This window comes from Perognathus longimembris, chromosome 28, assembly GCF_023159225.1.
Source record: "Perognathus longimembris pacificus isolate PPM17 chromosome 28, ASM2315922v1, whole genome shotgun sequence".
NCBI lineage: Eukaryota > Metazoa > Chordata > Mammalia > Rodentia > Heteromyidae > Perognathus > Perognathus longimembris.
The window spans coordinates 30,661,317-30,688,636 of NC_063188.1; the positions used below are offsets into that span (position 1 = coordinate 30,661,317).

Here is a 27,320-nt window from a genome sequence, read left to right on the forward strand (position 1 = left end):
GCCTCCAAAGAGCTGAACGCTTCATGGCTTATGGAGAATCCTTGGGGATGACCTTGGCCTGCATGGCTCTTGGTTTATCTACACTTCCAGTAGTTGTTTTCATATTGCCTTTCTTTGATAATCATTCTCACGATTTAGTTTTTTTATACATTCTTTTACTGATAAGAGTATAATTTCACCTTAGAAATTTTAAAAACTACAAAAAAGAATTTTGAACATGTGGGTTTTACTTTTAATTCAGGCTGACCTTAGCCCCATTCCATGTTGGAAATTAAAAAGCAGATCTCAGAAAAAAAAAAAGAAGAAGAAGAAGAAGAAATCACAAAGGTAATGATGAAACCAAGCTCTTGCAGGCCTCATAAGTACTATTGTTTTCAGCACAAGAGCAGCAGGAAGCAATGTAATGGGAATCAGATTTCTGCTTCCTGGAATAACTTGAAGGAGTGTGTAAGGTGACACAGAGTGGGAAATAATAATGATTGCAGCAATGGTGTGGGTGAGGGCAGGACTGTTCAGTGTAGTAGACTGCAGGGCACTTCTGAAGCTCTTGATGTAGTAAACGAAGGAAGCTTTGGGTCGCTGGGTTTTGTCTTTGGGAGATCACAGTCTTTTCTTTCCCACTTTTTGCTGAGAACACAAAAGGCAGTATATCATTAGTATTACTAATGTCATGTGCTTTTTAATGTCAAATGCTTCCTCAAAGAGCTGCTTTCCTTTAGTCATGGCTAGCTTACATGAAAGTAGTGAAAGAAAAATATCACTACACTAGATGCAGAAAGAAAATTGTCATTCAGGCCTGTTCAGGGCAAGAGGCAACACTTAGCTTCAAACACTAACTTCCCAGAAGATCACAACGATATGAATTGCAAATGCTGCTTGATATAATATATGCTTCTCCCTCTGCCAAAGCCAGGATATAATTACCTAAAAGAGTGAGGTAAATGTTTATGGAAGCTCCTTGTCTTCATCTTCTCTTACATCCAGGAGATGAGACAAGGGGCTCTTTATCACATTTCCATTTCTTTTCACTGGTAAAACAGTTCTATAATGAAAACCACTGAAATAGGTGCACCCTAATTCAGCTTCTAAAGGGGCCTGGGGGTCTGAGGAATGGGAGGGATAGAAGCAATCAGCTAATGGATCTGAGCTTCATTTTCTTCCACCTCACAGGGCTAGTACAAGGAGTCAAGAGAAATGTGAGTGAATTTGATCTGTAAATTAAAGGCAAGAGCTCTGCCCTGTGATTCATTCTAAGAATGAAAGAAAAGACTTATCTTTTCATCTTGGGCTCCCAGAGAAAGTTTAAACACATTATAGGAGCACAGTAAATAGGTTTTTAACTTTAAAATCAATTCTATTAAGTGTAATCTAGCTTTAGATCTGGCACAAATAAAACAGACCATTCCCTATGTGGAATTTAATCAAACAGATACTCAGATCTGTTAGGAGCAATGGCAGGAAAAAAAAACCCATGGGTGGGCTGAGGGAGTGCCTGCTTATGTTTTGCAGGTGGCTTTGGCCTATTTAAATCAACAACAAGAAGCAGAGCTGTATGTAGCACTAAAACAGTATGTCTAGAATGTGTATCTATGAATGACAGCAAATGTAATTTTTAATCTTAGCACAGACCAAGCGTTTAACAGGAAGCTGGCCAAAGATGAGTAAGCATTAACTCTACATTACTGATCAAAAGTATCTCATTGAGTATTTTCAAGCTTCAGAAGAAAGGATTTAACTTCTTTGATGTTCTATATGGGTCTCCTTGTGCAATTTGCCGTCATAATGTATATGCCCTTTCACTGTTACTAAAACTTTTTGAGGTGGAAATTTTTCTGTAGCACAGGACCTGGCACCAAATAATAATTGCTAGTAATATTTTTATCATGGAAAACCATGGTAAATGAAGCACAGAGAGTTTGAGTAACTTATCTAATGTCACACAGCTGGTAAGTGGTAAAAAGCCTGAGCTTTCTCTGCTATATCCTTTGGGAAAACAAAAATGATGGTGCCATTTAAATACTTCGGAATTTTCCGACCACTTAATGAGACTGCCCTGTATAACTGGCCATTTGAGACTTTGGGGTAACGAAGAGTATTCTTTTTCTTCTCTCTCCTCACTTAGCCTTAAATTGCTATAAGCCATGGCCCAGCTGTACTACAAGAAAGTCAATTACTCACCATATAGAGATCGCATCCCCCTGCAAATCGTGAGAGCTGAGACGGAGCTCTCAGCAGAGGAGAAGGCCTTCCTCAATGCTGTAGAGAAGGGAGACTATGCCACTGTGAAGCAGGCGCTGCAGGAGGCGGAGATCTACTACAATGTCAACATCAACTGCATGGATCCTCTGGGTAGAAGTGCCCTGCTTATTGCAATTGAGAACGAGAACTTGGAGATCATGGAGCTACTGCTGAACCACAGCGTGTATGTGGGCGATGCATTACTCTATGCCATCCGCAAGGAAGTGGTGGGGGCTGTGGAGCTTCTGCTCAGCTACAGAAAGCCCAGTGGAGAGAAGCAGGTAAAAGAATTCCCTATCGGCTGGTAAATAACCAGGAATGTCAGGACACCTGAGTCCAAAGTCTTAAAACTAGGCAACGTTAGGAAGTTTGTAGTTGAGAGGCCCTAGGTGAAGAATTGTATGAACAATCTCAGGTAGTATTGTGGAGCCTGCCTGTATGGCTCAGGCTCATTTTCACTCATTTACCTTTTCCTTTTTGATACTTGCTCATGTCCATTCAATACGTAACAATCAAAGGTATAGATAGAATATTCTTTCTTGAATATACAACAAAAATTTTCTACTTTCCTTAACCCCAGCTTCTATATTTTTTTCTTTTACACAGAAGGTATAGTATAGACAAGGGAAGAAACATTGACCTGGGCTTTCTCCTCTCTTCTGCATACAGACAGTGGAATGCCACAGGCTCGGATGGGAAATACAAAAGGAAATCATGTTTCACATCTTTTCCAGCACTTATTATGTGATTACATCTCACACCTAGATGTTTGAAGTTTTGTTTCTGTAACTCTTATCCTCTAGAACACTTAATATGACACTCTAGCCGGCTTGGAGTCCTTCCTCTAACTTGCCTTCATGTCCAAAGTCCTGTGAAGGAGCTTTCCGTTCCAGTTGCTCTAACTCTCTCTCTCTCTCTCTCTCTCTCTCTCTCTCTCTCTCTCTCTCTCTCTCTCTCTCTCTCTCTCTCTCTCTCTCTTCTCTCTCTCTCTCTCTGTGTGTGTGTGTGTGTGTGTGTGTGTGTGTGTGTGTGTGTGTGTTTTGGGACCGGAGCTTGAATTCAGGACCTCACACTCTAGAACTGATGCTCTACCACTTGAAACAATCCTCCAGTTTAGCATTTTACTGGTTAACTAAAGATGGACCTTTGCAGACTTTTCTGTTCACGCTAACTAAAGAATGATCCTCCTTTCTGAGTAGCTAAGATTACAGATATGAGCCTCACACACCTAGCTCCCAATATCTTTTACATACTCTTCTCTAGCCTAGCTCCCACCACTATGACTATGTTCTCATGATCTCTGCTAGATGGGTGGTTCTCAAAGTGTAGTCTAAAGGCTAAGGGCACGGATCAAGTGGTAAAGTACTTGCAGAGGCCTTGAGTTCAAACCTTATAGTAGCAATAAATGAATGAATGAATGAATACATGAATAAATAAATAAAAGTAAAGTGTGATCCTTAAACCATCAATATCATCCATACCTGGGAACGTGGTAAAAATTCAAGTAGTTATGTCTCCACCACAATCTCCAAATCACAATCTGTAGGGTGGAACCCAACAAGTTGTACCTTAGCAAGCCCTCCAGGGATTTTCATGCATGCTTAGATTTGAGAACAACTGTCCTAGATAAATATAAAAATCTTCTCAGTGATCTCCCTACCTTTTCCTTATCTCAAGGAAGGAGACATGAACAATGAAGTTAGCTTATTCCTCTTAAAATAACAGAATAATTCTGCCCTTCCTGCTCAATCTTTCAGTAACTACCATGTCTCCTTCTAGTAGTTTGTTCTCTATTGTTATGACAAAATACCCAAGACTAAGTATAAGGAAAATAGATTGATTTTTGTCCACAATTTTGAAAGCTGTAAATCCAACATTAAATGGTCTGTCTGTTCAGCCTCTGATGAGGGCCTCCTTGCTTGTATCATAACATTGTGGAGAAAATGGAAATGGAATCAACTACATACAGAGAAGGCCAAAGTGTCACATGGACTGACTTCACTCTGTAAACAATTGTAATGAAAACCTTCAACATCAAATCTTATGGGGTATATATAAAGCTGGGTTTAAAGTAAGTCTATAGCTTTATTGCTTCCACCAAATAAACCCAAAAATGAGAGTGAACTATGATAATTCAAAGACTAACAATTAGAATTGTCCAAGTAGATGAGACACTAAAAGTTTCTTGAGTGAAGAGCCTAACTTCCTCCTTCCCCCAAAGCCCTTAACCTAGTTCCCCAAAACGTAAGGATTTTGCCTCTTATTCACTGCTATACATAACTGGAAGAGAGTCTGGAACATCTGAGGCATTCAATAAATATTTATTTAATGAATGATTAATATGTAACCAGAATCAAGCATCTTAACATAGCTTACCTCATTTAATATTCCAAGCAGCTCTGTAGTGTCAATATCAATTGCTTTTTACCTGTAAGAAAACTTGGGTCACAGGAAAATTAGGTCCACTGTGCAAGATCACATTAAGTGTCAGAACCAAGATTCAATTGCAGGCAGCCAAGTTCCTAAATCCCCTCAAAACCACTAGACCACACTGCTTTCCTGGAAGTCTGATGTAAACTTAGGAGTCTTGACATAGATATTCTGAGACAGGGCAAGTGAATGGAATATGGATATGTTCTCTGTAAAGAACAAGTATGAAGGGTTTAGATAAATAGAAAAGTATGAAGGGTGAGTATGTTTCCTACTGAGACCATCTCATCATTTCCATCAAAACTGAGTTTCTCGGGGCTGGGGATATGGCCTAGTGGCAAGAGTGCCTGCCTCGGATACACGAGGCTCTAGGTTCGATTCCCCAGCACCACATATACAGAAAACGGCCAGAAGTGGCGCTGTGGCTCAAGTGGCAGAGTGCTAGCCTTGAGCAAAAAGAAGCCAGGGACAGTGCTCAGGCCCTGAGTCCAAGGCCCAGGACTGGCAAAAAAAAAAAAAAAACTGAGTTTCTCTGTGTCCCATAGTCACTGCTGTGTGCTGGGGCTATTTACTGTTTGTACAGCAAGACTTTCCCAGCTCCTGTGCTCTAGGATGACTGCCCATCTCCAAGATCTTACAGCCCATTGGCTCTTCCTTCTTTTGACACCAATCATATACCACTTTGTACTGTTGGTTAGCTTTTCTTTTAAAAAAGGTTTAGTGGCTATAATTGGACCTGTTCTTGAATGTGAGATTTAAATTTGATGCTCAACTATTTCTATACTTACTCTATCAGTACCTAATCAACTTCCTAGTAATTGATAAATGCTTGCTGAAAGATATGAAAGCGTTCAGTAGATATCCCAGGAAAACATGTAACCTGGTATTAAACAAGACACTGAGGACTTTCATATTCAGTTATATTTAGCTTCATAACTGTTTTGAGGAAGAAAAAAGCACCTACTGATGTTAGTTCTAGTTTTGAATGGAGGCCAACTCCTTGTTTGATAGGTCATATTTTCCCCATCTTTTACCAGTGCTATAGCAAACATTGAGGCTCTGACAGTCAGTATGAAAGGCACTAGGTAAAGCCAGGAGGCAGTAACTCACACCTATAATCCTAACTACTCAGGAAGCTGAGTTCTGAGGATCAGCCCAGACAGGAAAAGCCATGAGACTAATCTCCAATTAACCACCAGAAAACTGGAAGTGACCCTGTGGCTCAAAATGAAAAAAGCTCAGGGAAAGTGGCCAGGCCCTGAATTCCTCACAACCAACCGCCTACCAGATAAACTTACGTGGAGGTACAATCTAAAGCATGTCTATTCTTTGGCAAGGCAGAATTTATCTCATAGGAATGAGCCACTGTGCTGGAAATTCAGCACCTGTGGAACCAAGGTAAAGCTACATGGATCAAGCTCTCTCTCACCAGGACACCTAGAGACACATCCTTTGTCCATGTTTAGATGTCACACCATACAAGTTCATTATTCTCAGTCTCTTTAGCAGCTTTGTCCTCTAGTTCTTCTCTCTCCCCCACCCACAACCAACAGCTTCTGCTAAATTTTATTTTCTTCCAGTCCTATGATAATTCACTGTGATAAGTCATATGTCAGTAACTATAACAACCACCTGCCTGTTGAAGCTCTGTCTTTCTGGGAGAGAAAAGATTTGTTTACCTGGGAGCAATCAGGGATATGAGCAAACACAGGCCTCCTAAAGGAGCTTGAGTTCAGCTAGACAAGTCATTCCTTCCACACAGACAATCCAAACAACTGTCCTTTTTTCACACAGCTCTCCTTATCTCTCTAGGAGATTAGGCAGAGCTGATCTCCATCAATCTTGAGAAGATAAACTCATGATGTCCTTGACATTACTGGGTAAAGACTTGATCTCCAGGTGGGAAGCATGACCCTTTTGCTTCTTCCTTCTTCCATTCCCTTTCTGTCCTCACCCCTCCTCTGGCCTATTATAACTACTCTCAGATGAAGATCAAAGGCTGAGCATAAATGGCTAACATGGCCTTCTTCAAGTATCAGCTCTCATCTGGAGACTTCAATTTTCGATAGAGACCTCATGTTACAGTGAAGATGGTGATATACTATCCGGCAGAATTTTCCATACCAAACATGTTTATGTATCTATGTAGTCCTCTGATCCTCTTGGCCCATTCCCTATCAATTATGGCCTCTTTCTTTATTGGTATATTCTAGCAAACTAGAGGCTTTGTGAATTCTTAGGTAAACACTAAAATATGGTCTCAGAATTCAAAATTTCTAGACAACAGAAAATATGATGCCAGCATATCTCATTTTGCTGCTTTGAGGCCACTAGCTTTAGGGACCATTAGAGGAGCATCATGAAGAGGAAAAGAAAGTTTATTTACAGTCTGAGAGGAGACTCATCCCTCTGTGTGTTATAAGCCAGCTCAACAATTATTGTGCATTTGGGAAACATGTCACAGAGCAAGTTCTGAAGTCTTGATATATACTACAGAATCAGAATACTGAGGTTTAGACCTGAAACCATCAGTTTAACAAGCCAGTCTCCACCTCTACTAGATAAGAGGTCAATGTACCCCTCTGTGTTTGTTTGCTGGGGCTGTCATGACAAGTTACAATAAGCTGAGTGACTTAAAATAATGCAAATGGATTAGCTTCCAGGACAGGAGCCAGAAATCTGGAATGAAGGTGTTAGTTGGGCTGATTTCCTCTAGAGGGAGACATTTTCATGGTTCTCTACTAGCATCTGATGGTTGCTTGTGATCCCTGGCATCACTTGGCTTTAGCGTTATCACTTCACTCTATGTATCTATTGTCATACAACATTCTCTTCTGTGTCTACATCCAAGTCTCATTCTTTTTTGTACAAAGAAGTATCAGTCATTGGAGGTTTGGCTCATGTAGCAGAGCACAAGCCTTGAGCAAAACCCAGTAAGGTACAAAAACAAAGAAAGAAAGAGAAAGAGAGAGAGAGTGAGAGAGAGAGAGCACAAGAGCACCCTACTTGGTCACACAAATGCACACATGCACATGTGCACACATGCACATACACGCGCATGCACACATGCATGCATTCCTCTATCTCTTGGCCCTGGAATAGTGAGCACAGTCTGAAAAATATCAACCTAGAAGACAGAGAACAGACTCTCATTTACAGTTCACGGCCCTAGTCAGCATGTAGCTAGCAGGGTGACCTTGGATGAGTCACACAATCTTTTTCTAGTTCAATTTCATCATGTTTACAATGAAGCTAAAAATTTCTAAATCTTAACCATTGTTAGATAGCAATGCCTAACTCAAAGGCCTACTCTGAGGAAGAAATTTAAATTAAGATAGATCCAACTTTTGGGGGAAAGCGTTTAGTGTTGGCAATTAAGGATCATTACTTACAACTTTATACTTCAGTTTGACTTGGCCTGTCATATTGTCAAGTGGAGCTCACAGTCAGCCAGTAAAGTCTGTGGGAAGGCTGGAGAGCAAGCTGCCAGATCTATAGTTTTCTTCTTGAGTGGTCCAGTTGGGAACGGGTCTGTCTCCTTTCTGCTGTTAAGGAGGCCACATGATCACAAAATCACTCTTCCTTTTTCATTAAAATCTAAGAATCTGAACAAGGAGGTAGAGCTTCTGGCCATTGCGTCTATAGGCCTTCCAAGTAATTTTCTATCCTAGTTACTTGCATTAATGCAGCCAGCCAGAAAGAGGCTAAGCCAATCTTCTCCCCATGGCCTACCCTTCTGGACTGTGCCATAATTACTCATTTGTCTGTGGCAGATGGCATTCAATTAAAATTGGTCTCACAAATGAGTTAGCAAGATTATATCTCAACACCACTGATAAGTGTTTGTGTTGAGATTATAAAAATTCTACAAGGACACTGCATTTACTCTTGAGCCTGTCTGCTTTGTGACCTCAGGATAGGGTTTTACCATATGGAGGGGAACATTTAGAATCTATACAAAGGTTACTGGAGCACAAACAAGGGGATCTATAGAACCTATCATATAAGACTTGACCACTCACTATGAGAGACGACAGCATAAGAAAGATTACAAGAGCCCCCTCCTATTTGTAGGCAGACTGTTCTGGTAGAAAGATCAATGGCTCTGGACTCATCCATTTATTAGATGTGTTTTCTTGGACATGTCACTTAATTTTGATAGACTTGTTTCTTCATTCGTGACTAGGAACAATAATGGAGTCAATTTCACAGAATTAAGGTAAGAGCAGAATGAAATCATGTGCAGATATTAACTAGAAAAATCCATGGTACATACAAAGTACTCAGGACATGGCAGCTACTGCTACTACTCATCTTTCTACTTGAAGTCATTCTGATATCATCTGCTAGATAATACATTTATTTATTCAAAATGTGTTGTGTTTACTCTAACACAGAGTGGTTAAGAATTCATACGAGGTGATCTTGGGAAATCATTTGCCCTGCCTAAAAATCAATTTCTTTATACAATGGAGTGAATGATATTACCTACGTTGTAAGTTGTGTGTGAGATTTAAATGAGAATTGGTTTTGAGATGCAGTATATCTCAATGGTGCAATGCTTGTCTAAATTAGACTTGTTTTTAACACTTGACATAATGTGTGACACATGGTCTTCAATCTATGATACCCAGAATATTAGCATTGATATTACTCTTAACTCTGTGTTCTGTAAATTTTCCAATGTTAGAGTGGGGGTGAGGAAGGCACTCTTAATAATCTGAGTAACAGCTTTAATTCTGTTATTTGCATTTCTTCCCATTCCAAACTCAAAGGCCTAAGCCAAAGACATGAACTATGTCAATCAAGTCAAGAAAAATAAATCGGCCAGTTCAAATTTAAGTGGGCAAAATAATGGCATAATACTGGCCAAACTAGTAAGCTGAGCTGCCACCTTAAATGCATCTATGCTTATTTTCAGTAAAAATAATCTACTTAGCACACAGAATTCAACAGTACAATGCAGAGATTATTTGGTTTAAAGTGGCATGTCCAAGGTCACTCAGCTGAGCCAGAACTAAAATGTTTATCCCCAAGCATTTTTTCTATATCTATACTTTCTTTGAGGAGTTTGTTAGATGTGGTGCTATCTACCAAACAAACAGCTACAAGTAATGTCTATATAAAATAACTCACTGATGACGGAGTTTTAGCAGATGATTAATTCTATTCAGTTAAATTCAACTTCTAAAATATTTTTGACTACTAAGCACATATTCCAGCAAAAACTAATTGAAACATATAGCTAGGGACTTGCAAGAATTTATAGTCTCTTTCTTGGGAAGAACAGATATGCATACATTGTCCAACCATACCACCCTTATTAAGTAGCCCAGGGACAAAAAGACTTAAGAGATGAAAGTTCTTTGAGATTTTAGCCACAAACCTCTCACTTTAAGACTTCCAGCAAGCAACTTAGGGTTTTCTTCCCTGTGCCATATGCACATATCCAGCAAGGAAGTTGTCTCTTCTCTTTGTTCCTGGGTAAGTATGTCTCATCTGTTTCATACCATTTCTCTGTTCTTTCACTTCATCTATACAGGTATCTCATAGCAATTTTACCTCTTTTTACCACTGGCCATACAACATGTTACTCTAATTCCTTTTATTCCAGTTTATGGCTCTGGTCACTGTAAATAATTCCAGTTTTAGTGTGGAAAAAGTACAAAACTGAGAGTCCTTTTGCTACCCCTCCAACTCTCCTAACACATTAAACATGACCCAATGATTCTTCCTTCCCATATGCTAACAACAAACATGATAGTGCAAAAAAAAGTGTGCTATATCTTCCAAAATGTGATGTGGACAATATAGAAGGCCATTTCAGAAAAGAAATGGGCTTTGCATTGGAAACACAGAAAGAATATAATGGTCTAAAGGAAGTAAATGAGAAATGATGGGGAGCATGGAAAAGAAAGTAGTTCGTTCACTGTGGGTACCACAGTGAAGGAAGGGCTGGTGATGAAAGCAAAGCTTGAAGCTGATGTACCCTCCACTGAACATAGGCCATCTGGGCCCTTAAGTGTGATCAACGAAGACTGCTGGTGTTTAACAGACAGCACTTTGCTGAGATCAGTGGAAATCTACAAGAAGGAGAAAACTAGAGCCAACTATTGAGCAGCTCTTTAGTTAAACAAGCACCACATCCCAGCAGATTCAGTGGCCTTTTGGCAGTCAGGAAAAATACAGCTGGAGTAAAATGAAAGGTAGAAGGCAAAATCACTAATCATCTGGGGCCTGACTGGAAGGACCAGTCTCTAGCAAATATTTGTGAGGAATTGGCCATATTTGCCTCCAACACTCTCCTCCTTCATCTATCCTCATCTCCAGATGAAATTCCTTCACCCGTCAGGTTCCATAAGAACATGTCCAATGTTTTTATCCCATGTTTTACCATCCTGTTAAGGTAAAATTATATGCACAAAGCCTATGCTTATAAGTAGTTTGATGCATTTGGACATATGCATACATCCATGCACTACAATCAAAATCATAAACACATCCATCACCTCCAAAATGTTTCTGTTGCTTCTTTGTTTTGTCTGTGATCCATTTTATCACAAACCTCCTCTTTGTTCACTATCTCTTAGTCTTTTTCTTTTTTTGGCATCACTATTTTTTTTTCTCATGGACTTTCTGATAAAACCAAACATTTTGTTGCCTCTGGTAGGATTAACTGACCCCAATCCACAAAGTATTCTCTGTTCTAAGAAATCCGCTCATGGAAATTCTCAGTGAAGAGGAGGGAACAGTACATTATTAGGAGGAGCTTGAATGAAAGAGGGCTGAGTGTTCTGCCTTATTCTGAGAAAATATTGTTGTTGCCTATCCAATACTGAAGGAAGGCTGTCAGCCAGATTAAAAGGAAAAGAAAGACACTGTAAGAACCCTCAAATTAAAGATGAAAAAGGATGCTGACACCCATGTAAGATTACTTCTGAGATTGTTATACCCCAAGAAAATAGAGTGAGGACCTGTAATAAAGCAGAATTTCTAAATCCCTCTCTATTCTTCTAGGGCAGCCTGTAGTTATTTGTTGTGTGCACCTACCATCAGCTCCATTGTGCATCTCAGAATTGGGGGTAGAATGTTGTTGATGAAAATTATTAGCAGAAACATTGCAATGCATCCTTTTGCCATCAAAGAGGTTTTATCCTCAGATTTACCAGGATACAGTATCTCCTCACCTTTCTATGTGGGGAAGGGTTTCAATATCTTCTCAGAAAGGCAGCCCTTGGGACAATCTGGGCTTTGCCTACACAAGCAAAGTGAAGAAGTCTCATATTTACTTAAGCAACTCTTCCCTCTACTCTCTAAGTTGTTAACTTCCAATAAACAACATGGACTTATTCAATTTTAAGGGGGCTAGGTCGCCACCACTATACATCCCTTGGTTTGTTTTAGCAGTTTTGTTTTACAAATAATATATGTGAAATATAAGAATTGAAATAAGATAGGTGCTGGTAGAACATACCCATAATCCTAGCTACCAGCCTAAGGTAGAATGACTGTGTGAGACTTATTTCCAATTAGCGACCAAATATACACCTAAAGTGGAGCTGAAGTCAAGTGGTAGAGAGCACTAACCTTAAGCATAAAGCTCAGGGACAGTGCCTAGGCCCTGAGTTCAAGCCCCGGACTGGCATGCACACACGCATGTAGATACATGCACACACACATACACACATAGATTTGAAATAATACAAAAACCTATAAGCAAAAATACCCATTTCCCCTTCTCAGTACTAATTTTCTTAAGGTTGTAGCTCTGACAAACCTATGTAGGCACTCCCTGATGTTTCCTATGTGTATTCAAAGAGAGTAACACGGGGCTGGGACTATAGCCTACTAGTAGAGTGCTTCCCTTGCATACATGAAGCCCTGGGTTCGATTCCTCAGCATCACATATAAAGAAAAAGCCAGAAGTGGTGCTGTGATTCAAGTGGTAGAGTACTAGCCTTGAGCAAAAAGAAGCCAAGGACAGTACTCAGGCCCTGAGTTCAAGTGCCAGGAATGGCAAAAAAAAAATTGTATCTCAAAGAGAATAACACACAAACTCAAACTACTTTTGCGTGTTTTATTTTGTTGACACAAGGTCTGTCTATATAGACCAAGATTCCCTTGAACTCATGATTCTTCTGTTTCAACTCCCTAAGTGCTGAATTATAAGTATGCGCTACTCTTAAACTTGTGATATTTTTTCCCTTAGCTTCCAAAATGCTGAAATTTCAGGTGTGTACCACCATGCCCACCTCATACTAGATCTTTTTCCCCTATGGTTCTGAAAGTAGAACACATAGTCCTCAGATTCATTTTTTAACAAATAATTCAGGACATGTTGTTTTTCTTTAATAGTATCTCTCTTACACTGTGGGAATGTTTACAAATTCTACATTGTTTTGACAATAATGTATTATACAAATGTGCCATATTTATTTAACTAATCCTTTATTAAAGGAGCATTTATATTGTCTCAAAATTCATTGGTTGTTTTGTTGCTGTTCTTTTCTAAACAAATCTGTGGTGAATAATATCTTACATGCATATTTTTTCAACACCTGTGTGATTATTATATGTAAGATCAATTCCTACTAATAAGGATAGGGTATAATCCATTTTTTAAACTTAGCTGTAAGTTGACAAATTGCTCTCCTGCCAGCAGTATATGAAAGTACCTGTTTCTTATGTTTGCAATCATAGATTTTAAAAATGCCAAACACCAAATGTTTTTGATAATCCAACAGGCAAGAAATTCTATCTCATTGTTTTCAAATTTAGATTTTCACTATAAATGTGATTTACCATATTTTATTAGGATTATATACTATTTTCTTACTGACTTCATCTAAAGTCTTTGTATACTAAGATCATTAACAATCCATTGATTACTTTTATATTGTTCACTTTGATCTATTAGAGAACAATGATTTACCCAGACTTTCATGTCTAGAGCAAAGAACAATACTATAATTGTATGATAGGTCCTTTAGTCTTCCTGCAACAAGATTGTTAAATGATACTTAAAAATATCTAAGCATCTCTCTGTCATAAAAGACTATTCATATCAAATTTTTCTTTTATTTTCAAGTTTGAAGTTTAGTGTTTAAGCATCATAATTCAATGGAAAGAATGCCTATATTCTTATTAAAGTGACAGTTTATTGAGCGGGAGGCACAAAAGAGTATGAGAAGGCAAGACAATAGCTCAGTCCCAAGTGAGGTAGAAAGAAGAAACAAGAAGAGAGGTTGGTCGTTAGCATAAAAGTTAGTTATAATAAGAGGACAGTGAAAGAAATAAGATTCAGGAGTGGTAGAGCGTTAGCCTTGAACTGAAGAACTTGGGAACAGCACCCAGTCCCAGAGTTCAAGCCCCACAACTGACACCCCCCCAAAAAAATAGAGATCCATCCATTCTTTTTTCTGATTTGATTGCAATGAAGTTGTTGAGAAAATAAAAATAACAGGTGAAAACATTTTCCTTGATTTCCTAGAACATAAATCCTTCCCCTTTTAGGCTAAGCAATCTCCCAAATTTTAGCTCTTAGTAGAAAGGAAAGACATCCTAAAGCTAAAAAATTTTAAATCAATACAGTGTTCCTTTTGGATGCTGATATCTATTATAACTGAAATTTGAGGCAAAACTACTGATCTCTGCAGTATCCTTAAAAAAACTCAATGTCATAAAGCAAGTCTCTTGTCATATAGCCAGATTCCAGAAACATGTGGTTTGAAACTCATTGAATGAACTGAGGTGACCATATCTTTGTTTCCTTATTATTATAGTCTGTCAGAATAGCAACGAAATACTTAGATATAAAAAACAAGTTCATTTGGTGTGTAGTCTACAGTCCCTGGAATGGAATGAGAACCACTCATTCATGTTATCCAATATTATCATAATTCAGAGCTGTTACTAACAAATTAGCCTTCCCCTGAGCCTAATCAGAGAGCATATAGCAGTGAGCCTGGGCTTGACCTTGTGTTATTAACTTCTGCTTTTCCTGTTGGGAACCACATTTTTGGCTTTTAGCATTAAAAACCTTTTATCATTTTAATCTGAGACTGCCAAAATTTCTAAATTAGCTGATCTCCATTTGTAAAGCAGGAAATGAGACAAGGTAGGTTTTGCATATTCTACTGTCAGTGCTAAGCTATTCTGGGCAATAGCTTGTCTGATCAGAATAGGGAGTGCATGTTCTCTGCATCCTGGAATCTACTTGGGAGAAAATGACATAGAGCTTGTTTCAGGGAAGGTGTTTAAATGTGCAAGGCTAACCTTCACTGACCATTCCTAAGCTGGAGTTAATAAACTAAATAATTTAACTAGCAGGGTCAAGACTGAAAAACACAACCTAGAAGTCCAATAATAAGAAGAAAACAGAATTAGCACACCTAATCCTGAGTTCTCTCTTCTTAACCACCTTGAAATACTCTTGAGAACAATATCCAGTAGATTGAGGAGATAGGCACAGAGCTACCTTGTACCAAATGGGGATGAACTACAAGGTAGGAAAGCATTATTCGTTTTCTGGACTGAGTTAAATGGCTTTATTATATAAAAGCCAGGTTTACAAAGCCATTAAAATTAACAATGGGGCCCCTCTTCTCACTAAAGGTAAGCAGAGAATTGGTGAAATTTCAATACTCTCATCACTAGAGAGAAATAGAATGGGATATCACCTCAAAGCATGTTAAAATAGAGGCAGACTAGACAATGGGCAGAGTGTTAGCAAAAGGGTTGCCATGTATGAAGAGATTGGACTATCTCATCTTCCACATCTATGCTAAGTCTACAGTTTTACAGTGGGTGTATAAACTATGGTACTCAATATAATAAACCAAGTATGGGAGTAGATTTGTCTTGTTGCTTATCTTTCAACTGTTCACTGGATGGAGACAAATTACTGAGCTATCATCAAAATGAAAGGGCAGGGCACCAGTGGTTCATGGCTATAATCCTATCTACTCAGTAGGCTAAGATCTTAGTGTTATGGAATGAAACCATCCCAAGCAGGAAAGTCTGCGAGGCACTTATTTCCAATTAACATCAAAATCTGTGAGTGGAGCTGTGGCTCACATGGCAGAGCACTAACCTTGAGAAAAAACACTCAAGAGCAGCACCCAGACCCCATGTGCAAGCCCCAGGACAGGCACAAAAAACGTGAAATGCTAACAATTAACAATTTCACAAGGGTGTAATGTTTCAAAATACTCTAAAAGTATTTTATGTCTTTATTAAATGGGTGCTGTACCTGATACTTAGGAAAGAGGTAAGAATACAAATCCCCAGTAAATACATGTTAAAAGAAAAAACAGAGGACTTCACTAAAATCCCACAGGCAATGATGTCTTGACACATTTCTTAGCATAAAAACCTCTGGGGCTCTGGGATATATCTGTTTGCTGGTGATCAATTTAATCATAGAATCATTAGGATTAAATGAAATACAATGTCATTCTTCTGTCACTATAACTCATTTAATATATTCACCTCTAGCCTGTGAAAGAGTTAAATACTGTTATGATAACTTGATGGATCAAAACCTTGGCAGGGTATGAAAGAAACCTCAAAGCAATCATATCCAACTATCATTTGTACAGAATTCTCAAATGTATATCTGGAATAAGCAATGTCTAGCTTGAAACTGTGACTATAGATGAAGTTAAGACAATCCCTATGTCTATGGAGTATTCCAGGAGCTGAATACTCTATTCACTTCCCCACTTACAACTTTTTATCCATCATCACAAGGTTTTTACCCCTTATTAATTACAAATGAAAGAGAAAATTGCATAAATTTAACTTGGAAACCTCATATATTTCAAGGCCAACATTTTCTGGCCTTGAACTCCAGGAAAGTTGCTGCAGAGTGAAAGATTTATTGATTGTGTAAGATATCAAATCACATCTGTCTTTCACCGAGGCAAATGCTTTAAAAGTGATTGAAAAATCATCACTATATTTAAAATGTTTTTGCTTTTCCATGTTGTTTCAAATTTGAGGAACTTTTGACTTCAAGGAAATAAGGATACAGCATTTGATCTTTTCCTAATTCAGTACTGATTAGTACCCTTCTTGCCTTTCCCTGAGTGCCAGCATCCCATACCCTCTGCTTGAGAGCATAAAAGAAAATAAAAGACTTCTCTTTACCCTATTCCATATGTCTAAACAAGGCAACCAACCTTTACCTTTCCATCAACCCTTGGTATGTTAACAAAAACAAAAGGCATCCTGCTTGAAATGGTGCTATAAACATTCAGCTTCAAGTGTAGGGTTTATACTATGAAAAAGGAACATTTTTCTTGAGATTTCCCCTTTCAAAATGTGATAGAAGAAAAACTAATGACTAAATGCAATACATTAAGGACTGTTTGAAAAACTTTTCTTGTCAAAGACTGTTTGAAAAGAGCTTGCCTGCAATTGAATGATGGCAACATAATAGCCATAGGTTTAATCACAAGATGACCTAGGCAAATTCTTACATCAACCAAAAGTTGTAAGACTTTAATTATCTCTGTTATATCAGGATCGCTGTGTATTGAGAACTCAACTTCATGTGTGTGTGTGTGTGTGTGTCTGTGTGTGTGTGTGTGTGTGTATGTGTGTGGTATGGTGTGCTCATGTGTCTGTCCTGGGGCTTGAAGTCAGGGCCCAGGTATTGTCCCTGAGCTTTTGACTCAAAGCTAGTGTCCTACCACTTACATCATACCACCCCTTCCAGCTTTTTGGATGGTCAACTGGAGATAAGAATCTCACAAACTTTCCTGCCTGGGCTGGCTTTGAACCACAATCTTCATATCATATCCTCCTCAGTAGATAGGATAATAGGTGTGAGCCACCAGTGCCCAGCAGAAACCACAACTTCTTCACATGTTGTATGCTATAATAGCCACCAGGGAATTCTGTATATTGATTTTCTGGTAGAGAGGGAAATTATTCTTGAAATATGTCCATCTTAGATGTCTATGCTAAAAGTTTGCTCACATTGTTCAGGCTCAGGCTTCTTTTTCAAAGTCTTCCCAACTCTAGTCAAGTCCTGATACAGAGTGAGGAGTAGATGGATGTCTCTGAGAGAAACACCTCATAAAACTCAGATGGGGAGCTCCAGCAGAAAGATCTTTAATACAAAATTGTCACAGGGTACCCCTAGCAGCATCAACAATTAACAGTGTATCTTGACATTGGTTGTAGTCATAGCAAGTTTGTCTCATGTTTGCCTAGAACATCCATAACTCCAGGAGTTTACATTACAATAATAATCAAGGGCCCTAATGGTGGCTTTGCTATTAGATATATGCCCACTGCTTCTTTTTCAGTATGGCTGATGACAGGTGTTTACCACCCACTGGTATAACTCCTCTTAATCCATTTGATGTTCCAGTACTTAATACATCAGCTCTATTAGCATCTGGTGTATAGACCACATGGGCCCATCACAGCCTAATAGAAAATAGTTGAAACCTAAGCTGCACAGTTATCATGGTAGCCCTTCAGTCTACTCCAGCCTCAACTTTTACAGATGAAGATATCTAATCCTCAGTGAGGAACTCATTATCTCATTCCTGTGAGATGACTCTCCTTGTCAAGGACTTGTGTCTAATGCAGTTCCTAGTCATGAGACACTTAGAAGTAGAGGCCAGTATCTCAGTATCATCATCAAGTTGAACAAGGTTCTACTCCCTTCTGAAGCTAGTATTTTGGTACCTACACCTGAACTCCTGCCTTATTGACATGTGATCAAGCCTTTGTTTCATACTCTACTTCAGAGGCTATAAACTTCTGGCAATCCAGCAGTCTCCAGTTTGGAGACCTACTAAACCTGCCACCTAGGAAGACTTGGTGCTACAGTTTTAGTCTCCAAATTTCATGTCTTGGATACTGAATCCTCAAAAGTCATAGGTTAAGAGCATTTGAAATGTAGGAACTTTGGGAGATGATGGATCATGACAGCCCTGTCCTCATAAGAAGATTATTTACCATATGGATTAATGGATTATTATGGACGTGGTTTTATTATAAAAAGTAAGCTGTCGGTCTTCCTTTTATCACCCTGACTTCCTTCTCACCAAATCATTCCCTTTCTATGTCATGATGCTAACCCTGAGATCTTGGTCTTTTCAATCTCTAGAACCATGAAATTATTTTTTAAGCTTCTCTGTTTTGATCTAGCCTATTGACCTAGCATTTATTTATAGCAGCAGAAAATGGACCTAGTTAAAAAATTGGTACACAAAAGTGAGGTTGTTGCTAACAAAACTAACATCTGAAAATGGGGACATGACTTTAGAATTAAGTATGTGGAAATGGCTGGAAAATTTTGGAGGACCAACCTTGAAAAGCCTGTGTTACTATGCATGTAGCATTAAAGGTATTACTGGAGAAGGTTCAGAAGAATTCAAGAAGACGAGGAAAACTCTAGCTTCTTAATGGATCGCTCAAATGGTTATGACCAGAATGCTGATAGAAATTTGGCTGTCCAAATAAGGACCATTATGACATGGTCTCAGGAGTCTGAGAAACAAGATAGTAGGAAGTGTAGAAAGATCATATTGATTATACAATTGCAAAGAAGTTGGTAGATTTGTGCCCACTGGCTCAGACTTGGAATGTTGAATTTAAAATCAGTAAACTAGAGAAATCTGGTACAAGAAATTTCTACGTAGCAAAGCACTCAGGCAGAGACACGACTACTTTTAACTGCTTACAATGAAATGAGAGAGCAAAGAGATGCCTTAAAATAGAACTTACAATTAAAAGGGAAACAGCACAAAGATTCAGAAAATCCTCCGTATGGCTGTGTGCTAGGGTTAAAGAGCATTTTCAAAAAATGAAATGAAGCCCCGGGTACTGGTGGCTCACTCCTGTAATCTTAGCTACTCAGAAGGCTAAAATCTGAAAGTCATGGTTCGAAGCTAGTCCAGGAGGGAAAGTTGGATGTGGAGTCAAAGGAGATTATTGTGGAGTTTTAATAGTAAGTATCAGAATAGACATGGTATCATACATCTACAACCTCAGCTACCCAGGTATACAAGATAGGAGGATCACAGCTTGAGTCCAGCCCAAGCAAAAAGCACGAGATCCTATCTCATAAACAAGCCAGGCTTGGTGGTACATACCTGTAATTTCAGCCACTTAGGAGGCAGAAATAGGAGGATCACTGAATGAAATCAGCTAAGGCAAAAGCACAGACCCTATCTGAAAAACAAACAAAAAGCGAGAGATTAAGGTGTATCTCAAGCGATAGAGTTCCTGCATAGCAAGCTAGAAGTCCTGAGTTGGATCTCAGTAGCACAAAAAAAATAAAAAAATAAAAAAATAACTGACAGTGGTTTTCCATGTTAGGATTTAGATGTATGTGTGGCATGCTGTATCTTCCTTTTTGCCTTTCTAGCATAGAATTTTCTATCTTATATGCTCTAGCAGTAGCTTATCCAAATCAACTTTAGTTCTTTTTCATTATTCCCTGCCTTTGAGGACAATCATGAGAACTATCCTTTTATAATTTTCTGTTTACTTCCTGAGGACCAAATAAGCTAATTTTTTAATTATCCAAACTCTTCTAGGCCTAAACTGGAATACCTGATGATGACTATCTACTTTCTACTATATGGCTATAAATTGCTTAAATCAAAATAGATCTTCATAATCCATCTGCTTGCACAAGTTCCTCTTTTTGTTTTTTTTCTGTTTCATTTTGCTGGCAAATGCATTCCTATCAAGATTGAGTGCCAACTAAAAAATTATGAAAGGATAAAGATTATTTATATTGAATTCTATCATACAGTTGATGACAACCTAATTATTGTGTCCTCCCATCATCCTGGCTTCTCAGCTCTGTCCAGAAACCTTTATGATATGACTCAAACCCATCATAGTAATTTGATGAGCAATGTCATGGAAAACTACATCAGAATGTGGCTATCTTCTTTCCAGTAAAGCAATCTGTAAGAGAAATTGTGTTTAAAACTCACATAGTGACCTATAAAAATTGAACCAAGAACTATGGGCTTTCCTCAAAATCTATTTATATTAAGCTCAGCCGAAGGCCTACCTGAAAGTTGAACTTACGTCCTCACACTGTTAGATTAAGGTTCCAATCCTCCACACAATTCTTGAGACACATTGATCAGAACAGCACTTCTCACAGTTTCCCTATCTTGATAAAAAAAAAACATATCTTTTCAAAATACTCAATCAGGTGATATCTTAACTATGCATAAAATTCCCTCAACAGAGAACTGTAACCCCACAGTCTACCCCTCTTCCTCCCTTGGCATATTTTGTCTTTCCTTCATTTCTAATATCCATCCCAGGGCACACCTTACTTTTCAGAATTCATTTAACCCTTTGTTCTTTGCGACTATTGATATTTAGGAATATTGTCTTTGAGTTTCCTCCCACAAGAACCCTGAAGCTGTAAATCTTCACAACCCATGTAGTCAGCATATATATTTTTTCTTTTAGATTAGGACTTACCTTTGAAAACCTAAGAATTACCATTTGATGTGAAATAAACAATGGTGTTGTGGACTGTGGAAATTTTTTTTCCAGTACTGGGGCTTGGAACTCAGGGCCTGGGCACTGTTCCTGAGCTTCTTTGTGCTCAAGGCTAGCACTCTATTTCTTGTGCCACAGTGCTACTTCCAGCTTTTTCTGTTTATGTGGTGCTAAGGTATTGAACCCAGGGCTTCATGCATTCTAGGCAAGCACTCTACCACTAAGCCATATTCCCAGCCGAAGGCTATGGAATTTTTAACAATGTTTTAAAAGCTGTATCTATGCATGTGGTAGAAGGTTAGTTGAAAATGTTGACATTCAAAACCAATTCATTCCATAATACATATTGGTACATTCAATATTAAGGTTTTAAGATTTGTATATGGATGTTAATCATATTGCTGATTTTTTTCAGGTTTGAAGATGGAATCCTATGATAAATAACAATAGAGACTTCAGGGTTAAATTTTCTAGGTTCAAATTCTGACTTCTGTAGTTCCTAGATCTGTAACCTTGTACAAAGCATTTAGCTTCCCTGGCTGAGTTTTTGCTGGTGTGAAATAAGGATAACTATTATGCCTACAAAATAGAGCTACAGTGAAGACTAAATGGGACATTCCAACATGGTGCCTAGCATACAGAAAGTGTTCAAAAAGCAGTAACCATGAGTACTAGATTTATTTCTGCTATTTATTTGTTATATTCGTTATTGATTTCTATGTGTCTTAAAAAATTAAGTGGATTTTGTGACATTATTCCTATTAACTTTAAAAGTGCTCTTCAAAAGTTCCTGGTGGTGCATGCCTATTATCCTAGCTACTCAGAAACCTGAGATGTGAGGATCCTCCTTTGAAGCCAGCCTGGCCCGGGAAATCCTGTAAGATTCTTATCTCCGGTTCACCATCCAACAAATGCAGAAGGTATAGCTCAAGTGGTAGAGTGCTAGCCTGAGCAAAAAAAAAAAAAAACCCTCAGGAACTGTGCCCAGGCTGTGAGTTCAAGCACCAGCATGCAGGCGCATACACGCACACACACACACACACACACACACACACACACACACACTTCCTATGTTAACAGATTGGCCCCTAAGGTAGCTGTGAATATTTAGGAGGTGTACTCTAGTGGCAGATGCTTAGATCTTTGGCCATGGCCTCAGAAGGAATTTTGACACCCCAGAGGCCAAACCAATAGGCTACTTTATCTTATGTTTGAACCTCTAAGCCACATAAAACTATTTATAAACTATCTTGGATATTTTTGTGACAACAAGAATCTGAGTAATGCAAATAAGTTTTGTCCATTTTGGATGTGTAATCTATTATTAGCCTAAATTATTATAAACATTAGCTTTGAAACCAGTTGACATAATCCAGCTAATTCACAATCTCACAGTTTTCTTTTTACTAGAGTCTAAGAAGCATATTCTTTTTCATCTCGTGCCAATGTAGCTCATGCATCACCACTACCAGTTAAGTAACCTTATAGTTAGGCAGAACAGGAACATGGCAATATGCCATGATTGAATGCCTGTGTTCTCCATTTCTGTATAATACAGAGAACTGAAATTTCATGTCCAATCATTTTTTGGACTGCTAAAAAATGTTTGAACACTGATTTTATCTGGCATGTTGCAATGGGGAGGAAGGGACTCAGTAGGTGGAAAAGGAGGGAGATTGCAATTTCACTAAATCCAGGCGTAAGACAGAACATTCATTTCCAACATGATACTGTCAGGCTAGCTGCGTGACGAAGTGCCAACCAGCGAGGCTGAGACTATAAACACATGGTATTGTGGGCACAGATGAAGTGGCTCCTGGTAAGGGTCCTCATTAATTACAAGTGGAGGTTTAATTTCAGAAAACTGTGATAAACTCCACTAAGGGTGCCTGTGTATGTCTAGTAACAATAAGGTAAAAACTGTTCAATTCACAGATAGTTTCCAGTGATGAGGTTAATGGAAATGTATGACTTGAGCCACTTGTAGACAATAACCATGTATAGGCAGTCCTTGGAGAGGGAAGAATGGAGCATGATCTATCCCCTCTGATTTCCTCTGGTGATAAAGTTTAGGCAAAAAATATAAGGAAGGTGATTTCTCTCACTCTGTTCCTTGCACTGTAAGGACATTACACTTCTATCCCCTGCTCATTAATCTAGAAGGATCCTGGAATATAATACTAGTATTTCATCAAGGAACCATAAGGCAAATCCCAGAACAAGCTCATTAGGACCTGAATATGAAGCCTTGGGGAAAGGCAGACAATGAAACTACTTTACTGGTCATTTCCTTAGCCTACATCATTGCAAATTTGAAAATTCAATCAAGGTGATTGAGGTACCAATTTTCTTTAGAAACACACTTGTAGATGGTATGAATGAAATCTAATTTATTAACTTTTGATTTCTTTATCCTATTCCTACCACCTTCTTATTTCTTTTTATAAAACAAAATGTTTGAGAGGAATCAAAAGATCATTCAGCATGATTTTAGAGTTCAAGAAGAAGGCTAAATTTAATGAGAAACAATGAAATTGAATTTTCTACCTGACCTCAATATGAATACTAAATGGCAGTCACAGAATAATTTTTAATCTTCATTAAAATTTAAAGTGAGAACATGTCAAATATTTCATTTAATTTATTTACAGAATCAGTAACCAGGGATCTGCAAATTGTGGGTTGTGAGACAGCCAAATTCTGGGCTGTCACCTGGTTTTGTAAATATATTTTTTATTGAAATATAGCCATTCCTGGCCATTTTTGACTGTCTAGGGCCATTTACCGGATATAATGACACAGTTCTTCAAAGCTTAAAATACTCACTCACTGTTCTTTTACAGAAAACGTCTTCACTCAAGGCCACCAGGTACGCTGACATAAATTACAGATGGATGCAAAGTAATCAATTATCAACAGGGAATAATAAATTGTAAGGCATCAGATGAGAAATATTTACATTATAATATATGGAGCTATGAACTAAAAAGCAATCAAAGGCATGGATAAGACAGAAAAAATTCTATAAAGTACTTCCAGTTTTCTTTTTGGCATTATCTAAATTCCTTGCCAACTTTCTTTTTTCAGTCTTGGGGTTTGAACTCAGGGAGAGGTATGGGCTACCTCCCATCCTCTTCTGTTTTAATTATTCTTTCAGATAGGATTTTGAAGGTTTTGTCACTTACAAAGACCCACAGGTTGAGGATTAAAAAATTGAAATTTAGTTAACCTAATTTGTGCAAAAGTAATCTAAATTATAAGAACATCCCATAGAAGGCAATACTGATTAAGTTCACAGAGTCAACTTGTGTAAGTAACATCCCTGAGATTACAAACAGAAGGTGAATGAAGCACTGGGTTAACTTGTATTGTTAGAGAAATAACTAAAATGTACATTGAAGAGAAGCCCAGGAGATTGGTTCATTCCTGTAATCCCAGCAACTTGGAAAGTAAAGCTAGAAAGGTGACAATCCAAATCTGGCCTAGGCAAAAGCATGAGACTATTTTTAAAAAAGGACTGGGGGCTTTCAAATTGTGCAGTATTCATCTACTATGGACTAGGCCCTGAGTCCAATTTCTACTATTGCTAATAAGGGAAAAAGTACACAAAAGATAAAAGTTTTTATAGGTTTACTTTTAGGGTTTTCAATATGTCAGTATCGTACATGATATAGTGAAGAACAGGAAGAAAACATATAAGATGGGTATGGTGGTGATAGCCTATAATGCCAGAACTTGGAAAGTTTGAAGCTGGAAGACTTGAAGTTTTAGGCCAGCCTAGGCCCTTTCTAAAAAAATAAATAAAATGGAAGTGGTGCTGTGGCTCAAGTGGTAGAATGCTACCCTTCAACTGAAGGGCTCAGAAACAGCACCAGGCCCAGAGTTCAAGCCTCACGACTGATTAAAAAAATAAAAATAAATTTAAAAACTAATTAAAACAGTGAATCCCTAATTCAAAAATAAAATAAAAAAAATTTGTGTGTTTGTAACAGTCCTGAGGCTTAAACTCAGGGCCTGGGTACTGTCACTGAGCTTTTGTGCTACCTCTCTCAAACTTGAACCTCAGCTCAACTTCTAGCGTTTAAGGGGTTAATTGAACATAAGCGTCTCATAAGCTTTCTTGCCCTGGCTATCTTCAAGCCATGATCATCAGATCTCAGTCTCATGAGTAGCTAGAAATACAGGCATAAGCCCCTGGCACCCAGATAAAAATAATTTTTAAAAACAAAAAACTTCTTTGCTAAGGAATGTGCAGTTCTATTGAAATATTTTATAGCATTATTTGCTGTGAGGAGAGAGACTATATTTCTTGTGAAATTTGTATGTGCCAAGCCCTATTGTGTAAACAACATACATATAATCTCATGCAATCCTCATGATTTTAACCAGGTACTATCATTTTCCCAATTTTATAGGACAAACAGTAAGTATAGTAAATGACCACATCAAGGGAGGTATGCCTAAATTATACTGTGGGAGAGAGAACACTTCAGAATAGAGTGACCACAGCATCTCTTTTCCCCGTCTCCTGATTATCTACTGATCTATTTCCTACCAGTCATATCCATGATGACCTTGCATCACAGATCTACAGATCACAGTTGTTCTCTTGAGTCCAAGATGTATCATCACAGCACCTTGGATGATTTCAGTTTCTATATGGACAAGTCAATGAACATCCTGGCCTATAAGCTCCTCAGCCATTCTACCTCTGTTCACCACCACATACAGTTCATGGCAATCCACCCTTTTCATAGACAACACAGGGCTGGTCATCATTTCCTCCATTGCCACACTTTCAAGCCAGTCCCTACCCTTCCAGTTTACCTACTCTATCTACCATTTGACTTCAAAGAGATTTTAATTCTCTTGATGCCTTCTAGGATTTCAGACCTTACCTACCTGTTCTGGTCCTTGTGATTATTACCTTAACTTATGAATTCTCTATTCCTATATCTAGACTTTTAAAAGTTTGAGAGCAGAAAAAAATAACCAACCACACACTACCACTCATGATTGCCATCAAAAATATATACCCTCATTGCTATACTTCTTTCCTTCATTTCTTTTTCTTTTCTTTTCTTTTTTTTTTGTCAATTGTGGGCTTGAACTCAGGGCCTGGGCCCTCTCCCTGAGCTTTTTTGCTCAAAGCTACTAGTACTCTACCACTTTAAGCCATAGTACCAAGTCCAGTTTTTTCGTATTTAATTGGCTGTCAATGTCTGCCCAGAGCTGGGCGTCGGTGGCTTATGCCTATAATTCTAGCTACTCAGGAGGCTGAGATCTGAGGATCATGGTTCAAAGCCAGCTTGAGCAGAAAAGTCCCTGTGAACTCTTATCTCCAATAAACTACTAACAAAACCCAGAACTTTTCAAGCCCTAGGAATAACAAAAGAAAAAAAAAAAGTTTGCCCAGGCTGGCTTTGAACTGTAATCCTCAGATCTCAGCCTCCTGAATGGCTAGGATTACACACAAGCCACTAGTGCCCAGCAATACTTTCTATTGCCCTTGGTCAGTTTGCTAACTTTTCCTTTAGCAAATCCTTTCCATATACATTCAGCTCTCTCCACGCACCTCACTCATAGCATCTCATCTCACCTTCTACTTCAATGAGAAAGTATTTTTAGATAGGAAGTACTTCAGCTTCCAGCCCTCTCCAACTGCATACTTACCATAGCTCTACTCAATTTGCCTTTTACCTGCAGTCTCCAGAATAAGGATAAGTGGTCCTTCTTCCAGACTAAGGTCAAGCCTCCCCTATTCCTATCTGTGTTAGCTACTTTTGCAACCCTGTGACAAAAATACCTAAAATACACAACTTAAGTGGGGAAAAGTTTATTTTGGATCACAGTTTCACAGATTTCAGTCCATCAAAGTGGGGAGGACATAGTGGAACAGACCTGTTTAGGTCACTGAAGCCTGCAAATAGATGCAAAGGAATGCTACTTCTGTTAACTGGGCACTCCCTTCTACTCTTCACCATTGATCAATAATGCCATCATATTATAAATGCACCTAGAAATTAATCTATTCATGTTGATCATAATTTTCTTTTTTTCCAGTCCTGGGGCTTGGACTCGGGGCCTGAGCACTGGATTGTTTTTTTTCTCAAGGCTCGCACTCTACCTCTTGAACCACAGTGCCACTTCCAGAT

The 27,320-nt window shown here is 38.4% G+C and overlaps 1 protein-coding gene across 1 annotated transcript in view; it reads left to right on the forward strand.

Annotated features, from left to right (window-relative positions):
- Positions 1 to 2,113: 2,113 nt before the first annotated feature.
- Trpc5 (transient receptor potential cation channel subfamily C member 5) overlaps positions 2,114 to 27,320 on the forward strand; it is a 139,263-nt gene continuing 114,056 nt past the window's right edge. Inside the window, exon 1 of the mRNA XM_048336121.1 lies at positions 2,114 to 2,519. Coding sequence (XP_048192078.1) covers positions 2,142 to 2,519 — 378 coding nt within the window. The 5' untranslated portion in view covers positions 2,114 to 2,141. The remainder of the gene's footprint in view (positions 2,520 to 27,320) is intronic.